Source organism: Hyposmocoma kahamanoa, unplaced genomic scaffold, assembly GCF_003589595.1.
Source record: "Hyposmocoma kahamanoa isolate Upper Pololo Valley unplaced genomic scaffold, ASM358959v1 64, whole genome shotgun sequence".
NCBI classification, from domain to species: domain Eukaryota; kingdom Metazoa; phylum Arthropoda; class Insecta; order Lepidoptera; family Cosmopterigidae; genus Hyposmocoma; species Hyposmocoma kahamanoa.
Window position 1 is genome coordinate 7,831,793 of NW_020653852.1, and position 24,002 is coordinate 7,855,794.

General features: G+C 35.5%; 1 protein-coding gene across 1 annotated transcript in view; it reads right to left on the reverse strand.

The window, feature by feature from the left end:
• Window positions 1–24,002, reverse strand: part of LOC113231013 (high affinity cAMP-specific and IBMX-insensitive 3',5'-cyclic phosphodiesterase 8) — a 448,718-nt gene that overhangs the window by 105,864 nt on the left and 318,852 nt on the right. The window contains exons 4-5 of the mRNA XM_026465153.1: window positions 12,965–13,030; window positions 9,268–9,473 (exon numbers count right to left, since the gene is read on the reverse strand). Of these exons, the coding sequence (XP_026320938.1) occupies window positions 9,268–9,473; window positions 12,965–13,030 (272 nt within the window). The remainder of the gene's footprint in view (window positions 1–9,267; window positions 9,474–12,964; window positions 13,031–24,002) is intronic.

Consider the following 24,002-nt stretch of genomic DNA (forward strand, 5'->3'; position numbering starts at 1 on the left):
CTCCACAATATTTCATTTCCTTATAATTTTTTACTCCACGGAAAATTCACGTCACGAAAACGAATAAAGCTTGACGAAAAAGAATCATAAGCAGATTATTATTTTTTTAAAACCCATTAACATGAACACCCCAAAAACAGGACCAGAGAAAGTTCGTATTTTGTACGGTAATATAAAAAAGGGCGTTCACATTCAAAAGATACTTCTTAATAGTTAGCATTCAGTTGGGTATTACTTACTTTAATATACCTATAAAAACTTCAGAAATATACTTTGTAATAGTTTTAATATACCGGAGATTTAGTAGCATTAGAGCTTCTTGTGACAGAGATCGTCCAGGAAAGTACTCCTTGCCTATTTCTGCCGTCAAGCAGTAATGCGAGTATTGCTGTGTTAAGGTTTTGCAAAGGTGTTCTGAAATTACAGCGACATGGGACGAGTATGTCTCATGGTCACGGGCGCATTGGGAGCGTCCCTCAGATTTTGCGATTTACGTGGCACTGGAACTGTTATGGACAGGCGTGTTGCTTAACACTAGGCGCACGATTTGTCCGTCTCGTCACTTGGAATCAAAAAAAAGAAAAGATAAATGAAACTACGTGGAGATATGACAGCGAACAAAATTCGTAGACGTCGGTATGCAGTTCGCGAGCCTAAAATAATAATAATAATAATAATTCACACACTCATCACAGCCTCGCACTAGGGAAATGCGGGTGCTATGGACACATATATAGACAACACAAATTACACCCAAACTCACGAGAGAAATAACTGTAGGCCATACAAATATTTCTCCCGACCCGGGAATAGAACCTGGGACCCCTTCGTGGCAGTCCGGCATCGTAACCGTTCGGCCACGGAGGCAGTTCAAAAAATGGAGACGGGCAGGACACGGTAGAAGCGAGACGTCCTCGAGGGCGACCACCTGCTAGATGGTCGGACGATATTGTCAGCGGCCGGGAGACTAACTCAGGACCGCTTGAGCTGGCTTGCAAAAGAGGAGGCCTATACCCAGCAGTGGGTGTTAACAGGCTGAGATGATGATAATGAAATGAAACTATGTGACATCTTCAAACTAAGTACAACCCTAGTGTTGCCTTTCGGTTACAAATCTGCTACAGAATATGGTTTAGGCCATACTCCACCCTGTCAATTGGGAGGATTATACATAGGTTTGGAAGATTTTTGATAAGTCTTCTCGAATATGCAGATTACGAAGTTTTCCTCCGGCAAAGGAAGTGAAGGCAAGTGAAAGCTGCCGCCGACGAAGATACTTTTAAAATTTATCTTAAACTTAAGAACTTAAGATAACGTATTTCGCAACATTCCCTTTTCAAACAATTCAATGGACGACCGTGTCGCCGATGATATATCTTATGATATCGGTACAATATCGTAAGATAACGATGTTGCGAATTTTTAATGATTATCATATCTGGTATCTTTATCGTCTACGAATAATATTAATTAATCTTAACTGCTTATTACCTAAAAAGGCACAGTTAATGTGATGTTTATGTAATATTTTATGTATTTAGTCTCAATTGACGTTGTATAAACTTTACGCCAAGAAAAAAGGCTGGTTTTTGTAGTTACACAAATAAATTTTTAGTTTAAGTATTATTACGTTTCCAGTTTTTTAATTGTGTGTTCCTCGTTTAAGCAGATGGCTTTATAGCCAATGCTAAACTAATAAATATATAATTGAGTTTTTAGGTTTTCGCGATTGTTACACATAGGAAATGAAACCATATTTCCGGATTTTAATCGAAAAAATTCGTCGATTATTTTCGATTAGTTTGCTACCCTTAGTTTTTGTTTAGTGTTACCCCTAGTTTGCTACCCTTAGATGTGGAATAATTTCTTCAAATTTAAATGGGACAACTTCCGAGGTATCCTCTTTCCAACAAAAAAGCAGCCCAAATGCCAGAGTTATCGCGAACTTACATTAAAAAAAACATACACTTGAATTGAGAACCTCCTCCTGTTTTTGAAGTAGGTTAGTAAATATATAAGAATTTGTGACTTTTGACTTTTTGTGACTGCCGTCTTTTTTTTCATAATACCAAGTGACGAACAAGTCGTGCGCAACACAGGCAAACCTGTATGTGTGTTTTTCACATCAACCCTTGTTAATTCTCCTATACCTGCGCTCAATAGACTGTACCAATAACCTTTCTTTTATGTTTACATCTACTAAATAAAAGACCTTATTAAATCCATAAATTACAATCACTGAAAGAATATGTTAGGCCGGTATTTTACTCAAATATTTAACGAAGTAATCTACAATGAAAATGATATACTTCGTCACCAACGACGCTAGTACATAGATATCGTTGTTCGTCACATTCAATAATCTGATTATTATAGTGTAATCGTATAATCTATATTGTGCGCAGACATTTTGATTAGCTAGAATTCTCTATTCAAATCGATTAATTATATTACACGTCACATGTACGTCACGTCTTCGTGTGCTTTCTGTGTATCAAACTGTAAGTTATGAATAAACTTTTTAAAACAATAAATATTATAATAGCCAGTATCAAACTGTTAATGTTTGAGGTGGACCACCATCAATATAAGTTTTGAGTATTTCTATTTTAAACTTAAAAGGTGAACGAAATAATTGCCCGTGGTCCATCCAGGTGAACCCGACAGGTGGTACACGGGCAAGAAGCGATTTTTTTGTATGTACATTTTGAAATTCGTTTCGTATTTAAGCTTCGTTTCTTTTTTTGAATTTGACAGAAGAAAATTGTAGGTCTTTTGTCAGGCACCATTTCATTCAATCATTTCGTAAGCATGGCGTTTTAATAAATACCGTGAAACAAAATTCTCAAACATACCATACATCAACGTTGCGTCTCACGTCGCAGTCCATACGTGTAAATAAATAATGATTAATTATATTATTATGTATGTTAATATATAAAGTATGTATTTATGAGTGAGTATAAATAAATAAATCAATAAAAATACATACATATCGATGCTTTACTTACTCAAACTCGTATCTTATAAAGTGTAATTATTCAGGAGATGGCAAAATTTGCCATTTATTTTAAATTTCGTTTAAGGTGTTAATTTGGATGCATTACTTGAAGAAGAGCCTGCAAAATTGATATATACAATCCATTTCTTGCGTTTCAGTAACTTTGTGTTTCAAGACACGAGTTTGAGAAAGTAAGGCGACGATATATGTATTATCTTTATGTTAATTATTACGACTTTTTTACCCTTACTACTCACTATTATAAATTAAATGAATAATTTCCTAATTAAAAATTAATTAAATCTTTACATACTTGATCTATTTCAAAGACTGGCACTATGAAAAACAGAGACTTCCAAGGATTAACTGGAAAATTTTTATGAAATAGTAATAAGATATTATATTGAAGCTGGGGTGCAGGCATAAATGTCTGGTGTAAAATTGCACATAGTATCAATTCAATATTATTAGCCATTGTACATAATTCCTTCCGAAATTTCTGCGGATTTTAAACTACATCGATACCTCCAATGAACACTACGCCATCTTTATTTTTTGGTCGTCTTCTGTTATTTTTGTAAACAGCCATATTTATTTGCCTTAGTAAATAAATATGGCGGTTTAATATAAATATAATCTTAGTTGTGCTCCCCGAATTCTGTGAAAAAAAGAAACAAGAACAAAAAAAAACGAATTTTGTAAAAAAAAGAAACAAAAAACAAAATAAAAACAGAACAGGTCCAAAAATTAAGTTGGCTTAGTGTTCATTGGAGGTATCGACATGCGATATTATTTATTTAATATTCGAGAAAGGTTTTTTACAGGAGTTACTTATTTGTGCTTCACATATTAATGGATTGGTATGATATTTATTATACTGTATATTTAGTCGCAGCTCCTTTTGAAAGACTTCGTCCAGGGAACTACTGCCACCTTACCTATTTCTGCCGCCAAACAGTAATATGAACATTACTGCGCTCCGGTTTCAAGGGTAAGGGTGCTAGTGAAATTACAGGCACATGGGACTTGTCAGCTTATGTCTCAGGGTTTCGAGCGCAGTGGCAGTGTCCCTTAGATCTTTGTGACTTAAAGCTCTCAGTGGCACTGCAACTGTTAGGGACAGGCGTGTCCTTAATGGTATAAAAAAATTGCACATTGTTTCACTATATGTTTCTGTAATTACATAATTCTTAACTAATTTTAATTGAAGTTGGCATATTTCATTTAAAAAGTATTATTGGTGAAGTCGACAAATTCACTCGTTAATTACGTATGTATGTTACTACTAACAATTTTAAAGTAATTTGACAATTGATAGGGCATTTCACATTTAGTACGGTAAGTAAAATGCAATAACAATGGAGCGGTAAAATGGTATTTGATGCTGCTTGTTACATATGTAAATCGTACCCTCGGTCTCGGTTGTAATAAGGACAAGTCTGCAAAATGACAATTTTGCAGAAGTGGTTTAAAGATTCAACGGACAAAATAAAAATAAAAGGATAACTTTTTATGCTTTGACCGCCGTGGACGCTTTAAAGTGTCTTGCATTAACGTGGCTGATACGCCAATGGCGTCTGAAAGCGTCAATGAAACCCATTGACTTACAATTTTATGGACGTCGGGTCCGCGCTAAAAAGTGTCCGAACTTATAGGGCGTTAAAATCGGATACAGAGCGTCATTCACGCTTTAGTCGTCGTTTGTTCGACTGACAGCGAAGCAAGCAAAATTAGACAGTACTGCGATGACATTACAATTTAAATGTAACGCTTTAGCTTTTTCATATTCCTTTACATGTCATTACGTTTAAATAGGTTGACTTGGGACATTTTTTTCGTGGTTTTCGTATTAGACCCGTCGTCCATTTATTTGTAAGTCAATGATGAAACCTATTAATTTTCAATTGAATTGTTTAAAGAAATATTAAGATTTTCCTTGTGTTATTTGTTAGTTGTATTTCATGTTTACTTATGTTCTTATTTCATCTAGGAGAATTGTATTAATATAAGGTGGATTCATAACATGTCACTATATGGGTTTGGCGTTTGGGGAACGAAATCGTAATGCTACCTAATTTATACATCTAACCTAGACTAAGACTGTCTAAATATATTTTGTACAGTATCTTGGCTTCGTTCAATGAAGGAACGAACAGTATACTATTACACCACCCAGTCTGTTGTATGTTAACTACACTACCCAACAGTCTCCTGAGTTCCTCAGTCCGGACACATTCTATCAAAGCGTGATAAATGTCTTCAATAACACCGCAATTGCTGCGATATGGAGTTAGTGTAATGCCCATCAAAAAGGTAAAATTCTTTGAAGGAATGTGCCCAGAGCGCAACCTCAGAGCCGTCACAACACCAAGTCTGTTCATCAAACAATTATCAATCCATGGAACTTCCAGTGGCTCAGATGGAATTGTTTGGAACCAGATACCTTTTTCTTTGGATCTCTCATCAAAGTATTCTTTCCACAGCTGGTGGCAATAAGTTTTCATTTTATACAAATAATCTGTATAACAGGGCAAAACAGATATCGTATCGCCAGTACAATAGGCTTGCTTAGTAAGCGAATCTACCTTCTCGTTACAAATAATGCCACTGAAGGTTAAAAGGTTAAAAAGTCGACACTACCTCAGGTAGAATTCAAAATTTTCCCATGCTGATACGGTTCATTTTGCTTGGGTCGAGCGTCAGGGGACATTGGCTTTATTTCAACAAATTGTCATTGTTATTACTTATGTGATCTGTGGTTATTACTATGCTAATGCAGCAATTTTTCAATTCCACTGTAATAATGACAACAAGAAAACGAGTTACATTGTTTGAAATATAGCAATGAGGGTAAAAGAAGACATCAATATTCTCCAATCAAATGACCTGCCATTGGTTTTATTATACAAAAGATATGAAATTTCTTTAGGTATCATTTTATTAAAACAATACATTAATTTAAACGTAAAGCGATTGCTTATCTATTTGAAGAATTGGTGTACGATCAACTTTACGATTTTATGCGGTATTCGTTGCAATAAATGCTGAACGTGCTCTTAAGTGTTGCTTGCGAAGTTCACTTCAACTTATATATTATTAATTAGGGACGCTGTCAGCGTTTTTAAGTATCCTGCCTTAGGAATTGAAATTACATAAATTTATCCAGCTATAGTCCTAATAAAATAAAATACTTATCGGACAGATAGTGGTACAGTCTTTTCAAACATGTAAATTTGACAACGAATGTAGGGTTGTCAACCGATTCAATTGTTCCGTGTTAGGACAGTTTTATGACTTTTACTCGCATCTTCATTCCCGTCCTGAGTCGAGTAAATAGGACTACGTAATCTATGACACAAACGAAACTATATCCGAATATGTTAAGGAACTGGAAATAAGTAAGGTTTTTTATGATACCAAGTGACGGGACGAACAAGTCGTGCGCCTGGTGGTAAGCGACACGCCTGTCCATGACAGTTGCATTGCCACTCAGAGCTTTAAATCGCAAAGATCTTATGGGCACTTACACTGCGCCCGTCACCCTGAGACATTAAGTTGATAAGTCCCATGTGTCTATAATTTCACCAGCACCCTTACCCTTCAAAACCGGAACACAGTAAACAGTTGAGAATATGAATGTATTTAGTCTATGAATGTTCCTTAATGAATGCTAATGTCAATATCGGAATATAAGATAAATAACAAAAGCCTTTTAAATTTCAAGTATAGAAAGATTTCTCACAGATGGCGAATCAAAAATCAAAGGTCGGCAACAAGCACATAGACAAATTCGTGACGTCTGCTGATTCGTTCCGTAGCTCAATCGGGGGAGGGTAACCTTCGGTCTGGCAAGCAGCTGCTGGTTCGTATCCAGCCGGATCGTGCCCGATTTTTTTTGCGTATCTTCTCTATCTAACAAGTTTTTAATTTTTTAAATAATATTTTTAAGTAATGGTAATGAAAATGTAGTCACTCATCGGCTTTTCAATACCGAGGGGAGGGAAATTCTTCCAATATCCCTGGATATTGAAAGAATTTGGGTCGGTTGGTATTTTTCTAAAATCACTTTACATTCAATTTACGGTAAATATTGAATGGTATTCCATAAATTAAAGGAACAAATATCTACTGAAGTATTTAAAGAAAAATAGGTAAATTTAAATAATAACAAAGTTTTTAGGTTTTCACAATTGATACACATTGAAATAGAAACTATTTTTTCTGGTCTTATATGGTCGGTATATTTCTTGCTTGTAATAAAAACTAGACAGAATTCTGTTTCATAACTGTAGTTTAAAATGTGTTAGTTTGCATTAACATTAGACATAACTGTTTGATGACTAAATAACACGGAAAAAGTATCGACACTTTTCGATATCAAGTATTTTTCTTTGGATACTTGTGTACTTCGTACTTTTTATTCGATAATTTTCTGGTATTGGTACTTTTTAACAAATATCGTATCGTGTCGAATAATTCATACTTAATTTAAGGTCTATGATACCGAATTTGTAATAAAAATAAGACAGAATTTAATTAATTCTGTTTCGTAACTGTAGTTCAACATGTGTTAGTTTGCATTAACATTAGACATAACTGTTTGATGACTAAATAACACGGAAAAAGTGTCGACACTTTTCGATATCAAGTATTTTTCTTTCGACACTGGCGTACTTTGTACTTTTTGTTCGATAATTTTCTGGTATTGGTACTTTTTAACAAACATCGTCAATAATTCATACTTAGTTTAAGGTCTATGATATCAATGTGAACATTAAAGCGATTGATTGTACTATAACCAATGATAATTGACGTACTTTATGGCTTTCAACATTATATTTGAATTTTGAATCGAAACAAATAATTTAATAAAAAGCCTTGATTAATTATCTTAAGTTTACTACTGTCTTTAAATGGGGAAATTTGTAGGATCGTCACCTACAGATATCGGTCCTTTTATGAATGCGATATTTTTTATCGGTAGCCACGAGTACAGTATCGGCACTTTTGATTCGATACCTTGTCCCTAGTAAAGAGCCCGAAACGTTGGTTTGTTTGAAAAAACTTCTTTACTTTAGATTGAAATAGTTCCATTTCTAATTTATATTTATCTATAATAAAATAAGATATCTACGTAACTTTGCATGTGAGACCCCGTAAGTTCAAAAAAATGGAGAGACCGGTAAGCTATCTCTACATGTACACATACGTGCAATTTTATAGCTAGCTGTATCATTTTTCTTGACAACGCCACTGTAGACGGTAAGGATAAGTTCCAGCTACGTTACTCCTAAGGTTTACTTAAGAAGATTGATGTGTTCCCATGTACGCTGGTATATCGCCGAGAATATACTTTAGCTTTATTTTCTTTGACAATATTCCTTCCTCAAATGAAGCTTTTGGAAGACGTTATTAAAAATTTATTTGGTAATAGCTTGCGCTTTTGTTTTTAGAAAAAAATTAATTAAGAATCAAGGAGTCGCAGGTTTGTAGAATGCCTTGGAATTATTATTTAGTTGCGTTAAATACGATAAGAGGAGCAATGTGTCTGCTAAATTTGAAACACTACGTGTTTGGACCCTGACGCCTTTTTTACTTTTCAAGCACAATAACGGGATATTGAAGTTCAAAATATAATTTATGGGCCAAACAAACAAACAAAAAATATACACACAATTATAACTTTACAAATACACATTCTTACCTCGATGATCTCGCTGGCCCAACGGCTTAGGCTCTCGGCGTTGGATGTGGAGGAACCGGGTTCGATTCCCGGTACGACCAATTTGGGAAAATTTATTTTATTTTGTTACAAAACTTACTTTCCGTTGTTAAGAATCAGTTTTATCGAAATAAGAAATGTCAATATCATCATCGATATCAACGGAACGCTGGCAGGCGGCCGCCATTGTGAAAAACATGGTTGCCGAAAAAGGATGTGGTTTTGTTTTGTTTGGATGTATAGTGAAAGATATTATAATATATACTTTTTATCAGTCACTGGAGTCTCATTCCTATGTTAAATCTTCACAGTAGTAGAAAATCTAACACTAGTTTGAGACCGGGTTATTGATATGGTAGTTTCGTACATTATTATTATATCTATTTTTGCTCTCGCTCTCCCATGACCTAAAAGATTAGTTTTGAATTTTTAAAACTACCGCGATTTTTTCAGTAGAAGCCACATATCGGTGATCTCGCGAGTCATATTTCCGACGTTTCACGGTTTCGGTTTATTGTTATTATATAGAATAGATGTGACTTACCTAGCCAATAGAATAGCATCCAGTGCCTGCGGTTGTCGTGCATCGATGATAATAACATGTGGCACTTTGGTTTCCGCGTCGCGTCTTAACGCGTCCAACGCTTCTTTGGGCCCACGTACGACGCGCGCCTCGCCGCCCGAGCGAGAGGCCGCGACGCAAGCCGATGCGCACGCGCGAGACGCACGTTCCGGAAACACGCATAGTAACTGTGGATTGGAAATTAGAATAATATAGTAGTGTAACGGGGTTCAGGGGGCGTAGCAAAGGGCTCGGTACGACGGCGACGTAAAATGCAGCAGAGTAGAATAAAAGACAACTTTACTGTTTGTTGTATAAAAAAAACCGAACGGGAGGTTCGGTAGGTCTTCATACCTATATATACATACATACATACATACGTCGTCCAGTAAAAATCATTAATACATTGTTTGCTTAACTGTTTATAGCACAGAGGGAAAATCGACCATGGCTGAGTGAGAAGGTTCATAAATATCTCAAAGATGTCGCTTACGGTGTCGAAAGCAACTCAATATAATGATCTATAAAAGACACATAGAAGAATTTCGTCGACCTGCTAACTCGATCTGTAGCTCAGTTGAAAGAGCAACGGGACGGTATTCCCGTGTTCGCAGATTTCTTTGAGTTCGATCTTGGTATTAATGATTAAAAGGACTTTATTAATTAAATACATATATATAGAAAAACACATGATACATGTACTAATAAATTATGAGCTACTCTGATTTCTATTTCTAATATGTTAATGAAAAGAACGAAGTCTGAGCAAGTGCTGTTTCCCAGTCTCCGCCTGTGTTAGGCTTAATTCTATTTATTTGCTGGATACGAGGGGTAATATGTATAGTTACACCATAAAAAAACACATCAAGCAAAACAAACAAATCTAGTACTGACAGATACTTTTATATTTTGCAAGAGTTTCAAAATCAGGACATAAAACCATCGTAAAAACCCATAACACCCTTTAATGCATCTATTCTGAGTCTGTATACAACCATTGTTCAATTTATAAGTGAGAACGGCGTTCAACCCCTTTTCCCGACGGATCGATGAGCGTAACCAGTCTTAGTTCAAAGCCTGTAAGATCTTGCACCTTTTACACACCTACCGACTCGCGCGGTGTTTCATGTCGCTATAATATAGAAGTTGGCAACTGAACTGTTAACTTCGTTTGAAACGAGTTGTAAGTTTATATTACGTGATTCCCATAAAGTAAATAAAATATTATGTATACTAAAGTGGTTTTTGCCATATTTAATTTATTTGAGAAAACAAAGATTATTATAGAAATTGACTTGTGAAATAATTGTAACTTTTTTACAAAAAAAGCCGACCTCTAAAGTTTATGGTATTCCGTCTATTTGCTAAGTTTTATTGATATCAGTTAACGGAAAGTGGATGAAATTCAAGAAAACGGATTCATCATCTATTTTACCAGCCTTAGAGGTGGAATATTTTCTTCAAATTTAAATGGGACCACTTACTGAAGTACCCCATTTCGAACAAACAAAGAACCATCGAAATCGGTTCACAAATGTCGGGGTAATTGTATAACACACCACAAAAATAAACAGTCGAATGAATGTCCTCTTTTGGCTAAGTGACAAAATAATTTTTTGAGATATCATAAAAACCACAACCCCGTTTTCAGAATATTGAAATTGTCTAATGATATTTCAGCTATGCAAGTCGAACTATTATTGTTTTCAAAAGAGAATTTCGTGCTCTATTTTTTGCTATTTAAAACTATTATTTGACCATTTTTCACTTAACCGCATTTTAGTTAGTGGACGGCAGCATTAGACATCAAAATATATTGAAGGTATATTTTAGATTTACACACAAACATTTAGGTGCGGTATTTTTTAAACATTAATATCACATGGGCATGCACATATGGATTTAATAAGTCAGTCAGCAATTTTAACGCGGTGATAGCCATTTGGATCAATTTTAATGATAATAAGTTGTTAAATGTAACTAGATGTCAAAATAGCAATATCAATTTCGTTAATAAATATTCAAATGTAAAAATAAATGTCTACGTCTTCTATCAGGTCATCTATTCCCGAAACAATCATGTTCATTAGTTTTTAATAATCTCTCAGGTTTAATTTTTTAAACTTCTGCTGATAGTTGTTACGTTGTAGTATGTTACGAGAGTTGCTATTTATTTACATCTCTATCTTTTTTAAATATGGAACGTTTTATTAAATTAATATCGTCAAAGTAAATAACAGACCTACGTAAGTTATCGTAAGCCACACAAATAGGTGCATATTTTTTCATAATTCTATCGTCATAAGGTCTATTACACTCAGCAGTATAATTATATAGCATGAAAAATATGAGTATGTATTAAATTTATTTGCAATACTCAAAAATCGTATGTATTGTACTCACTTTAGTCCTTTCAATACATTAAAACATTTGTAGCAGTAGAGCTCCTTGTAAAAGTGTTCGTCCAGGGAAGTGCTGCTACCTTTTTTTATTTATTTATTTATTATTTTTTTTATAATATCAAGTGACGGGATGAACAAGTCGTGCGTCTTATGCTAAGCTACACGCCTGTTCATAACAGTTGCAGTGCCGCTCAGCTCTTTAAATCGCATAGATCTGAGACATAAGCATATCTATATACCTATTTTTGCCGCCAAGCAGTAATGTGAGAATTTCTGCGTTCCGGTTTTGATAAGAGTGCTGGTGAAATTACAAGCACACGAGACTTGTCAACTTATGTCTCAGGGTGATAGACGCAGTGACATTGTCTTTTAGATCTCTGCGATTTAAAGCTCTGAATGGCATTGATGGACAGGCGTATCGCTTACCACCAGGCGCACGACTTGTTCGTCCCGTCATTTGGTATTCTTCAAAAGGAGTTACCCTGTAATATTGTAAATTTGCGCTTACGATTCTTTATGTAGGAGGGATCGAAATACTCTATGTTTTATGGGTGTGGTGGAGCGCAACAATAATAATATGAAAGAGTCACTCGTTTCACAGCGTCAACGCGTTTCTATCATTATAGTCCTCCGTAGCTGAGTCATGACCCATTTGACATGTGTGTCTGTTATTGACTTGCACTTTATTTTTCCTGCATGTTATGTGAAACTAATTTTAATTTAATTTTGGGATATTAGGTTACCCAAAATTGTTTATATTGTTATTGATTATTGCAAAGTGACTGACTGTTTAGACTTTTGACTTTAAATTAGTGCGTAGTGTGTAATACATCGCAAATGAAACCAAAAACTGTTCTAACTCAAAAAATGATGGAATTGAGAAAACATGATTTGAAAGTTCAAAAAATTACTGATTGGAACCAACAAATTTTATATTCTCATTTATATTTCATTCGATATTTTTGTTTTGGTTTTCAAATCGTTTTCACAATTCTATCACTTTTTAGTTCCGACAGTAGTTGAATTCATGTGCATTATGTATAATGTAATAATGATGTAATATTCAATAGTTTGACATTGATAATTATTGTTTTATTGGTATTACTTCACTGAATACTTATTCCATGTGCGTGTCCAAAAATATTTTACAGGCCTAATCAGGTGAAATATGTGTTCTATTACAATACTATGTTCCATAGTCGTTCACCGTGTTTTAAGCAAATAAAATTTTATATTATTTCAACATATCAATATTAGAAAAATAATATTATAGGTACCTCTAGCGGTTCCGGCGGCGTGTAGAGCAGCGAAGACGGGACGTGCGCAGCCGGCGGCGACCTGTTCTGCAGAGAGAGATACCTCTGTGTAATATACATTAATTGTACAATATATTCTATCATATATAATAATATATATTTTAATAGCAGTAGAGCTGCCACCATACCTATTTCTACCGTCAAGCAGTAATGTGAGGATTTCTGTGTTCCGGCATTGAAGGGTAAGGATGCTAGTGAAATTACAGGCACATGGGACTTTGTCATCTTATGTCTCAAGGTGACGGCCGCAGTGCAATATCCTTCAAATCTTTGCCATTCAAAGTTCTGACCGGCACTGCAACTGGTATGGACAGGCGTGTTGCTTGCCATTAGGCGCACGTCTTGTTCGTCCCGTCACTTAATATTATTTGGTGAAATGCACCGTGTTGTTGGTGCATTCAAACGTATAAAATACATATATGCTACGACTTTTGGACTAGCATTTGACTGTGATCTAATATTCTATTTTTTAAGAAGAACTGTGTCCATTAGCGAAAACGTAATATGGACTTGTGTGTCCTGTGATATGAATGCCAGAATAATGATAACTCTGACGGTAATACCCAGAATATCAAAACCAGAAACAACTTAGAAATGTTTGTTTCCTAAATTGGCCCAATCGGGAATCGAACCCGGAGCCTCCTCATCAAACGCTCATAGTACTAACCGCTGTGTCACCGAAGAGCACAAGCACACCCATTATTCTGTGTAAATACAAGCTAGACTTTCATATGTTTTTTTTCTAATATTCTCTTTGAATAGTAATAAAAGTTTACAAAACTGGTAAAATTCCATAACTGCAACTTTCAAAGGAAAAATCTATCGAAGTTTCACTACTCGCGGTTATACTTACAAAGCTGACAACTGTCAAGTGTCAAGGAGAAACTTTATTATAAAATGTCTATTTCCAACTTTTAATTAAGATTTTAACTGTTCGATCTTGAGGTTTGAATTAAATGGTTAAAGAAATCGAAGTATACAAAAAATATAGATATGACACAAATACAGATTAAATACAAAAGTAAAAACATAACAGTGTCACAGCAGCCTAAGGAGGCTGACTCAACATAAGCCAAAATTTCCTAAGGCGCTGGTTTTCAATCAGGACCACCGAGAGAGACTAAGTTATTTGTAAGCAAAAATATACAACGTAAAGTTATACATTGAAAAGATATATATATAGTAAAGTGTAAATAGTGCATATAAAATGACCTATTAGATATGTAAGTGTATGTGCGAGTGCGAACTTAGTACAGCTGTACGAGTAAATTGTGATTGTAAATAGGTTTTACTGTTGTAAAAAAGACCACGGAAAAGAGAACAACTAAACTTCATAGGTTTTTTGAGTTGAGAATAGACGTTGCCGTTACAGTGTTTTTAATTTGTGTTTGGATGTCTCATTGCGTACAAGTATTATAATTTGATCCTAGAATTCAGAATAAGTCTGCTTCGTAATCTCTTTCATCTCACTAATGTACAGGGTTCTAAAAAAGGGTCCAGTAACATGTTAAGAAATGGAATTGTCCATGACACTACAACTTCAGGGAGAATAGAAAAATCTGGTAGTTTTTTCATATAATTTCTCGAAAGTCTGTTTTACAAACGTGATAAGTAGGTAACATCGAGTATACCTATAACCAGAAATAGAGATAAGGGCCATACACTCCTGGCAACTCATCAGTGATACGTCACTCGTAAATATCAACTGTCGTTTACACTGAAATCAGATATTAGAAAGCGGAATTTTACAGCGCCAACAACTGACCTGTGTGTACGTCTCCTAATATTCCAAAAACATGCTGTATTTATTGTAATAAAGATGATATCTCTAACAATGGCATGCTGTTGCATTCGGTGGTGCAGGGAAAAGCAAAACATCTAATTACAAAACAAACGGATTCAAATTTCATCGGTAATTAAATATTAAATATGTAATTTTGTAATTTTCGTCCATAATAGCAAAGCTCAAGTTTATTGGTCTTTTTGAAGTGAAACAATTGACGACACCCATTGACGACACCCGTCAATTGTTTCGAATTCGGGCTGGCCAATCGGAGCGCAGTTGTCACAGTAATGATTTGGCAGAATAGTTTTTAAACAAATTAAATGACAATTTCGTCTCTATTGCTGGATAAATACTCGATGGTAGGTAATTTACCTAATTTGTAATTACGAACAAAGAACGTTTGATTCGTTCGTGGCATACAAAATCTTTCAGAACTGAAAAATTTAAATTAAAAATCTTTGTTCAATTTAAATTTACAATATTTTCGTAACATTTTTTTTATTAAAACTTTTGGCTTGGATTCAAGTCTTTTGAGCCATGTTTTCGTTTAATTATCGGGATCATCAGTAATATTTTCCATTGTGGTTCTAATACATTATGTTTTCACTGTCTCTTAAATAACTTAGTTCACTTATTTGGGTTTTTTAAATAGTCTTAAGCGCGGGAGTCAATATTTATGTTTTCACTTTCACTTAAATCACATTATCATCTATCACTTTGAACAAAAACTTTTACTCTTCCAGCTTCTTTGTTTTTCTTTGTAATATAATTTTTAATGCATAGGTACAATTAAATATGTGTAATAGTCATTGACTTACAATTATATGGACGTCGGGTCCGCGCTAAAAAGTGTCCGCACTTGTAATTTGCACAAAAAGATGCCTATAATATAGGTATACATTTACTTAGTTTAGGCCATTGACTTACAATTATATGGACGTCGGGTCCGCGCTAAAAAGCGTCCGCACTTGTAAGGCGCTAAAATCGTATACAGAGCGCGACACTCCGATTTAGTCTTCATTTGTTCTACGGACAGCGCGATACTGCGATGACATAACAATTTAAATTTGGAATAGGTTGACTTGGGACATTTTTTTCGTGGTTTTTGTATTAGACCCGTCGTCCATTTATTTGTAAGTCAATGGTAATAGTGTAATAATATGTATTGTTCAGAAATCGCGTATTTTATTGAATGAACTCCGCTCGACGAGTGAAGTATAAGTTGGAAAATAAGGCTCGTGTCTGACAAATATATTGCGTTTTAGGAAAATTTTTAAATATTATTAGAAAGCACAGAAAAGTGCTTTGTTGTATCTCATGTATTGAAAAATGCCGTGAGTTACAGACTTTTAAATTGAGCGTTAAAACTTTTGCCTGCCACTCGTGCAGTTACCAATCTTTTAAATCCAATATTTTCGTACGTTCGTAACTAAATTTTATGTTGCACTAGTAGTAAAAGTTTCGTCTTCTGGACTTTGATTTTTTGCCAATATTTTCATCGAGTTTTTAGATTTTCGAGCTTGCTACACATTGGAAAATGAAACTATTATTTCGGATCTAGCTCAATTTTATTTAGTCTTAGTTGTGAGCAGGGAACCCGAGCTTGAAGCGTTGGTTTGTTAGAAAAAACTACGCGATAAAATATGCGTGATTTGGATTCGAAAAAATGGTTTCATTTTTGAATTTTTGTGTTACAATGCCATGTTTGGGGTCGTATTTTTTATTCTTTCAGCCTTATTTGATACTTTTGTATAAATATGATTTTTTTTGTATTGAATATTTGTGATTTTGATCAAGCCGTCACCACATTAGCTGAACGAATGAATGAAAGTAGGTGAGTAAGTAGTGAAGACCCTAGCAATACATTCTTAGCATAACTAAAGCAACACAAATTGTCAGAATTCTTTATTGAAAATTTTATACTTTACTCACGTATATAGCGTTTAAATATGCAGTTCGCAAAATTGATACTTATTGGCTGAGTGTAAATTAGAAACGACGTCAGGAGCAAACGGCAAGCTTAGGCTTACTGGTGTTGGAGTAGCATTAATCTGAGAATCAGACCCATTCTCAGATTAATGCTACTCCAATATTAATTTTAATTCATGTGCAGATTAGTTTTTTTTTATAATACCAAGTGACGGCGCGAACTAATCTGTGCTTGGTAGAAAGTGACACGCCAGTCTATAACAGTTTGCAGTACCACTAAGAGCTTTAAATCGGAAAGGTGCACTCACACTGCACCCGTCACCCTGAGATATAAGTTGATAAGTCCCATGTGCTTGTAATTTCATCAGCACCATTACCGTTACCCTTAACCGCATTACTGTTTAGCGGCAGAAATATGTAAGGTGGCAAGTACTTTTCTGGACGAACTCTCACAAGGAGCTCTACTGCTACTAAACTAGATTGTTAATTATCGCTTGCTTTAAGGGGGAAGGAAGATTTAAGAAGGTTTATTACAACTTCTCGAAGTTATATGAAAGCCGCAACCCGAATCGGCCCAGCGAAATGGGGTCGCAACCCTTTCCTTAGAGGTTACCCGTGGCCATCAGTAGTGGAAATGTACTTAGTTTTAATTACTGGAAATGTACTTAGTTTTAAGTTTTCTGAATATTTATGGATCTTAGTTTGCTATTTATAGGTATAACGCCTGGCTTGAAACGACAGATTGAAGTTCCATCGACTTGGCGGCGCAACAGTTCGCCCTGTAGGCGGTGGAAACGGAGGTCCCCTTTTTTATAAAATATAAGTGCACATTTCACGTTCAACTCATCTGATGGAAAGCGACGATGAGGTCGACGATGGAGCATGCACACCCTGACAAAGCCTATTCATTCTCACTTTGAAAAGGCCAAATTTGTAACGTTCAGGAAATAAGTTTGCAGACAGGGAATCCACTCCATAGCCGTTCATCATATAAATGTAATATGATGCACAATGCATCATGCGAATCCCTAGAATATCCACAACACAGAGGTCAAGCCTATGTCTAGTCCCTCGGTGATGGAAAGGTGAAGGCAGAAATGAATCGTGGAATTCCTTCCCTCACCCTCCGTGATATATCCTGTAGAATACCTATAAGCCGGCAACTTTATGGCGGTGTTCAAGGCTCTGCAGCTTTGAAAGAAAGAATCGGGAAGATCCGGAAAGATCAATTTGGAATAGTAATCAATTGGGTTTGGTTTGAGTGTTCTGGGTAGTACCCTGGAGCGAACTCTAAGCTATAGTATTTATAGTAGAGGGAATTTCGTAGTTTGAAACCAAATAATTGATGTACACAACTACACCATTATTATTAGTTCGGGTATCTATTTTAGACTCACCTCCCCCATGGCCAAAAAAATAAATTTTGAATTTTGAAATGGAAGAAGCGGTATTCTTCGGCAATGACACAGTCGGGGTCAAGAACTCAGATTCAAGAACCGGCGAATACTGTTATTATTATCATTGCTAGATGGCGTAATATTACCAACGTTTGTCGGATACTTCTGTGTAACAAATGCGAAACTGAATGTTAACTGAAAGGGATTTTTTATCCATAAATGCGTTACTTTATAGCGAAATAAGAATCTTTAGAAGCGGACCCGTGTCTCGTCTATCATATTTAATGTAACCTTTTGATGCTTGTTTATATCTTGGATATTGGTTTTTGATAAATTATATGCCGAATATATGTAGTGCCGTTTATTATCTTTGCCAACTACGTAGATGATATTTTTTTTAAATGCGATTAGAGCTTCATATTTTTTATTATTATTTCAAGAGACAAAAGCAAGTGAAAGATTAAGGTCCTAAAAGCAGAGTATGCAAGGACGATTAGACTGGATATAGATAAGTATCGTGAACGTCTTCCTTCTTCGAATCAGTTTAAACTGGATGTTGACTTAACTGCGGTATCCTCGACCGGTGAGAGACCAGAGAGCAGGATTCAGAATATATAACAGGTGGTGTATAAGTGTAGGTCCGGTCAGTGGATTTTTAGGTGATAAGTATTAATATACCTCAATGTTAAGACATTATAGTTGAAATTTCAATGATATAGTCGTAGCTACGAAAACAACGCTGCGGTAATTTTTAGGGATACACAGTCGGCAGCTTCCGGAATGCCTCAGCAGCCTTCGGGATGAGTCAACAGGCTTTTATGTTTAGGGTGAGGCCAGCTCCTGCATAAAATCTTTCTACATAAAATTTGATTATAATGACCCTCCCTACCGACCCTTGGGGTATACGAGAAGGGTACTATAACTTGTGCGTGCAAAGGAACCTTCTAAGTTCAGGTTCTGGCCCCACATCAGCTAGTGTTCCAGGTTGTCACAGACCGTTGTCACTGACATCATTTAGGATGAGGCCAGACGAGTGTAATCTTTTGAGTTGTGAGTCGTGTTTTTGAGTCGCTTAGTTTATTAGAGAAAGGCGAGGAAAACATTTATTAGTATGTGGTACTCGTAGCATTTTACAAATTGATCTGGATATTCACTAAAAGTCCCCACACTTTAATCTTTTTATATTTAGTGGATGTGTCAAGGTTATTTTTCTTTTTCTAACATCATTTATTGGTTCATAAATGTATACTGTATTTAATGGATCTATTATACTATATGACACAAATACTCGTACAAATGGTTAAAAGCAACTGAATAAGATACGTTCGTTTGGCGCTCCAATCGAATTTCAGTCGAATGTAAATTGCGAGACCCAAAAAACGCGACTCATAACTCGTCTGGCCTCACCCTAATGCGGTTGCATGAATGGATGCCGAAGGATCCCTTGCCACACCGCCACCATCCCGCTGCCGCCGCCGGGCCTTACATGACAACTAAAAACAGACAGGATCAAAGTTTTAGTGGCAATAGAGCTCCTTGCGAAAAATTTGGTTCAGGAAAGTGGCACTACAACTGCTAAGGACAGGTAGGTCTGTCGCTTACTACCAGGCAAACGACTTCTTCGTCCCGTCACTTGGTGTCATAAAAAAAGTTTATAAAGAATTATAATAATAATATAAATATTTATATATAATTTAAAAGATATTCATGAATCTCTTTTAAAATTAAACGTATGTATTATTAGTATATTTATGCGTGTAAATTAAATTAATATGAATACAAATTTCAATTATATATTCATATTAATTCTTATTGATTCATCATTACACTTTCTGTAAGTTAACAACCTTTACATGAACTAACTGTTGGCATGAAAGCGAAGGACTTATATTTAGTATGCGCCCCTGAATAAGTAGTGTAGGTCATTTGTAGATCGTTGGATGAACAATCGTGAGGTGCATTCTACGTTCCCGCAGATGCACTATGAATTTTAAGTGGTCTTCATTTTAATGGGTATACAATAGTATAGTCGGCGAAATATTATTTGCACCGATTCGTTCTATCGCTTCATCTTTAGAATACAATAGGACAAAAGAGTGAGTCGTTTCGGTAACTCATCTGTATGGTGCAATCAATTAGTTTGAACTAGTGTTTATACACTTTTACGTGTAGGTATTTAAGGCTCAACATAACAATAATAAATAAATAACACACATACTCAACATAGCCCCGCACTAGGGAAACCCTGTGTCGCGGGTGCATGGACACACACATAGACAACCACAAATTACAACCAAACTCACGAGAGAAATAACTGTAGGCCATACAAACATTTCTCCAAGCCCGGGAATCGAACCTGATACCACTGCGTGGCAGTCCGGCATGGTTACTGTTCGGCCACGGAGGCAGTTATAATATATATTGCGGAAGAACGGAATGAATGCAAATTTTTGTAACGATATTTTACGCACCATTTCTCGCGTATGCTCGAGAATGCTCGCGAAATCCGCGAAAGATAGTGGCTCGTATCTAGTTTGTACGTTACGCAATTGACCGTAAAGTTCATTATGCTATGTACAATATTGTTACAAAAGTTCACTTCCATTCCGTTCCGCCGCAATATAAATAGAGCCTTATTCTAAACTTGATAATCTTTATGCGGAACTAACTCCTGTTGAATTAGTAACAAAAGAGTCGGCCGTCGGTATTTTACGCTACTGCTTACAGGTTTAAAAAAACGGCCTGATTAGTAATGAAATAATTCAAAACTAGAATCCATAAAAAGCATTTTTGTGCGCCCATGACTCATACGATGGACCAAGATCATTACGTTCATGTACGCTTTGGGTAAAAGAAGTGTTAATGGCTTAAGCACTGTATTATAATAAAAAGGATAAGCCGTTCCAAGTGATAACTAACATTCATAGGTACAAATAATATTTCTTCAACTATACCAGTTAATATTTTAACATCGTTAAAAATTCCGTGAATTGCCTAATTTGGGGGCACAGTCAATAGCATGATTCGGAGTTAATTTGAAATTTTTAATAATGATCCCAAATTCAAAGTGTAAAGCCGGGTGTTCACTGGCAATTATTCCACGTTGATTGGTTCTGTGTAGAGCGTGCGGTCGATCATTAGCAAAATTTTAACACAAGATTCTCATTACCAGCAACTTTGCAAATTAAAAGTTTCACATTTCTCAAAATTTATATTTACGTTCCTAAGAGTTTATGTATTATAGGTTATCTTTATGATATAAGTCAAATATGTTATTTACTTGTTTTGTATAAAACAGAAAGCTGAAATGTTTACCTGCAACGTTTCAACAAACTTCATTCTAATGTAAAAGCTCCTTCAGCCTTTTTCGCTCTTGTCTCTTTCACTATTGTACATGATGAATGTATGTATTAAGTTTCTTGTATCCTCTCCAGTTTCCAGTCTTCCCTTTCTTAAGGCTAGGTATACATGTAAAATTGATTATTTTGAAAATGTTTGCACTGCCTTTTACTATGGTTGGTAACTGATAAAATTATGAAAGGTTACGTAAAAGATAGATTTTATTGCATTGCTAGATGTCAATTTTTTTTTATAATGTCAAGTGATGGGACGTACAAGTAGTCGTGCGCTTGATGGCTACACGCCTGTCCATAATAGTTGCAGTGCCACTCAGAGCTTTATAAAAGGTCTGAGGGGCACTGTCACTGCGCCCGATACCCTGAGACATAAGTCGACAACTCCCATGTGCCTGTAATTTCACCAGCAACCTTACCTCTCAAAACCGGAACACTGAAATGCTGACTTATTACTGCTTGGCGGCAGAAATAGGTAAGGTGACTTCACGAGGAGATCTACTGCTGCTACTAATTATAGTGTCATTTGAAGTTAGAGCTTATATCTTCTCGTACGTAGGTATTGCAAAAAGGGCCTAAGAAACAAAATACGGTTGCAGGCGACAGCGCGCAGTGTCCCTGCGGGCGCTTGACAAATTGCTAAGTCACTTTTCAAGCGCAGAGATTATGACAAATCCTTTTTGGACAGGCCCACGTCAAGCATTATATTCTTATATAAAAAAAAACAGCTAAATGTGATTCGGACGCGTAAAAAATTTCAGTCTACATTAAATTTACTTTATAGCTATAAAATTGTCATGAACTATGCAATTAATTCTACATTTTTTAGAAAGTACTGCCATGATAGGGTTACTTGTAAAATTATTATATGATTTTCAATAATTCATCAGATTATAGTTTTGTACAAAAATAGAAAATGAAATATGTCGCTCTAAATGGTGATAACTCTGTACGGTAGCAAAAGAAAGCACTCACCACTTATAAGACGCGTGAGGCGCAGTTAAAAGCAGGTCTAAAAAGTGTCAGATAGTACACCAAAATCTTATTTATTTTTGGTCTATTTATTATGTTTTGTAAAAAGTCATGGAACAAAAGTGGTTGTTTATGATGTTAGTAATAATAGTCCCGCGAGGTTGTTAGTATTTTACAAATAACTGTTTTAATAAGACAAATGACGCAAATGTTCGCATAATAACGAAAGCGCGTTGGACGATCCGCGCTATGCATCATGAGTGCATTGCGAGGTTATGTGAATTTTTTGCGTCTGTACACGACACGCGGCGGGCGCATATCGTACAATCCGCGCTCCTATGTTTGTATGGAGTTACCTTTGTCTTATTTATACTATGGTATTGCGCTAATTATAACGGAATCAAGTTCTTATATTAGTTGATAGCTTTGAGATAAAGGATGTACAAAGGAAGAACAGACACACGAGTGATTTTCCAAGGGTTTTGTTTTTCCTTTTTAGATTCATTAACCCAAAACAACTGATATATTCTTATATAAGAAGTAAAAAGTTTCTTCGAATAATACGAGTTACGAGATCGTGTCGTTGATCTCATTAGCTCCTCTTCGTGTCCTAGCCTTCACTAAAATCCCTATTCAAGTCCCCGTCCAATAAGAGAGGACGTGCGTCTATCATGAGCCGATAATATAATTTGGCCCGCAATAAACAGCTTTTCCACGGTTCTTTGAGAATTCTCTTGGTTATAACTCGGCTTCTAAGAAATGAGCTCTTGTTACTTAAAGGCGATAAAATGCTTTACGCCTCGACGTAAATTTTGGCCGCTAGCCGTTGATATAGATGATCTACGATGGCATCTACGACGTTGATTTGAAAGTTCGTCAAACCTTTTGCGCGTTTGATGCAATTTTGATAAAAAACGTATTTTTATTAAGTGTATCGCGATATAGACAAAAAAATAATTGTGCGTAATGCTATTTCACTAGGTGTCAAAGAAACGAAAATACAATTTAGTTTTTCTTTCTTTTCTGTGTATACAAACCAGGATTCAAAAGTATCAACATATTTATTTTCTTTGATAATTATCTGATATATATTCGATAATTAATCAGCATAAGATTTATGAGTTCGTCTGTTTAATTTTTGACTAAAAATGACAAATAGTGAAAAATCTTTATAAACACGAAGAAAAATGTGTGTGAAAACGATTTGGTTTGACATTTTTTGAGATTGACACATTATGTTACGTCTCTGATACAAATACATGACCCGAAATTGCTAGTGGTGGTAGCCTTCCAATTAAATAACATAAATGTCGAGATAATTATAATTATAAAGATAACTAAGCCACGGAACGAACCAGCGCATCTTACAAATTTTTCTATGTGCTTGTTGCAGATCTTTATTTTGCTTTTTAACGACTTTTTGTCGTAGCGCCTGTGGGAAATATATTTCTTCACTCAGCCTTTAGGGCTAGCACAACAGGGCGCGACAGAGCGACATAGTGCTATTCTTCGTTAGATGTGTATTACTAATTATAACAAACTAGTGGAGTAAGTTCACAAAA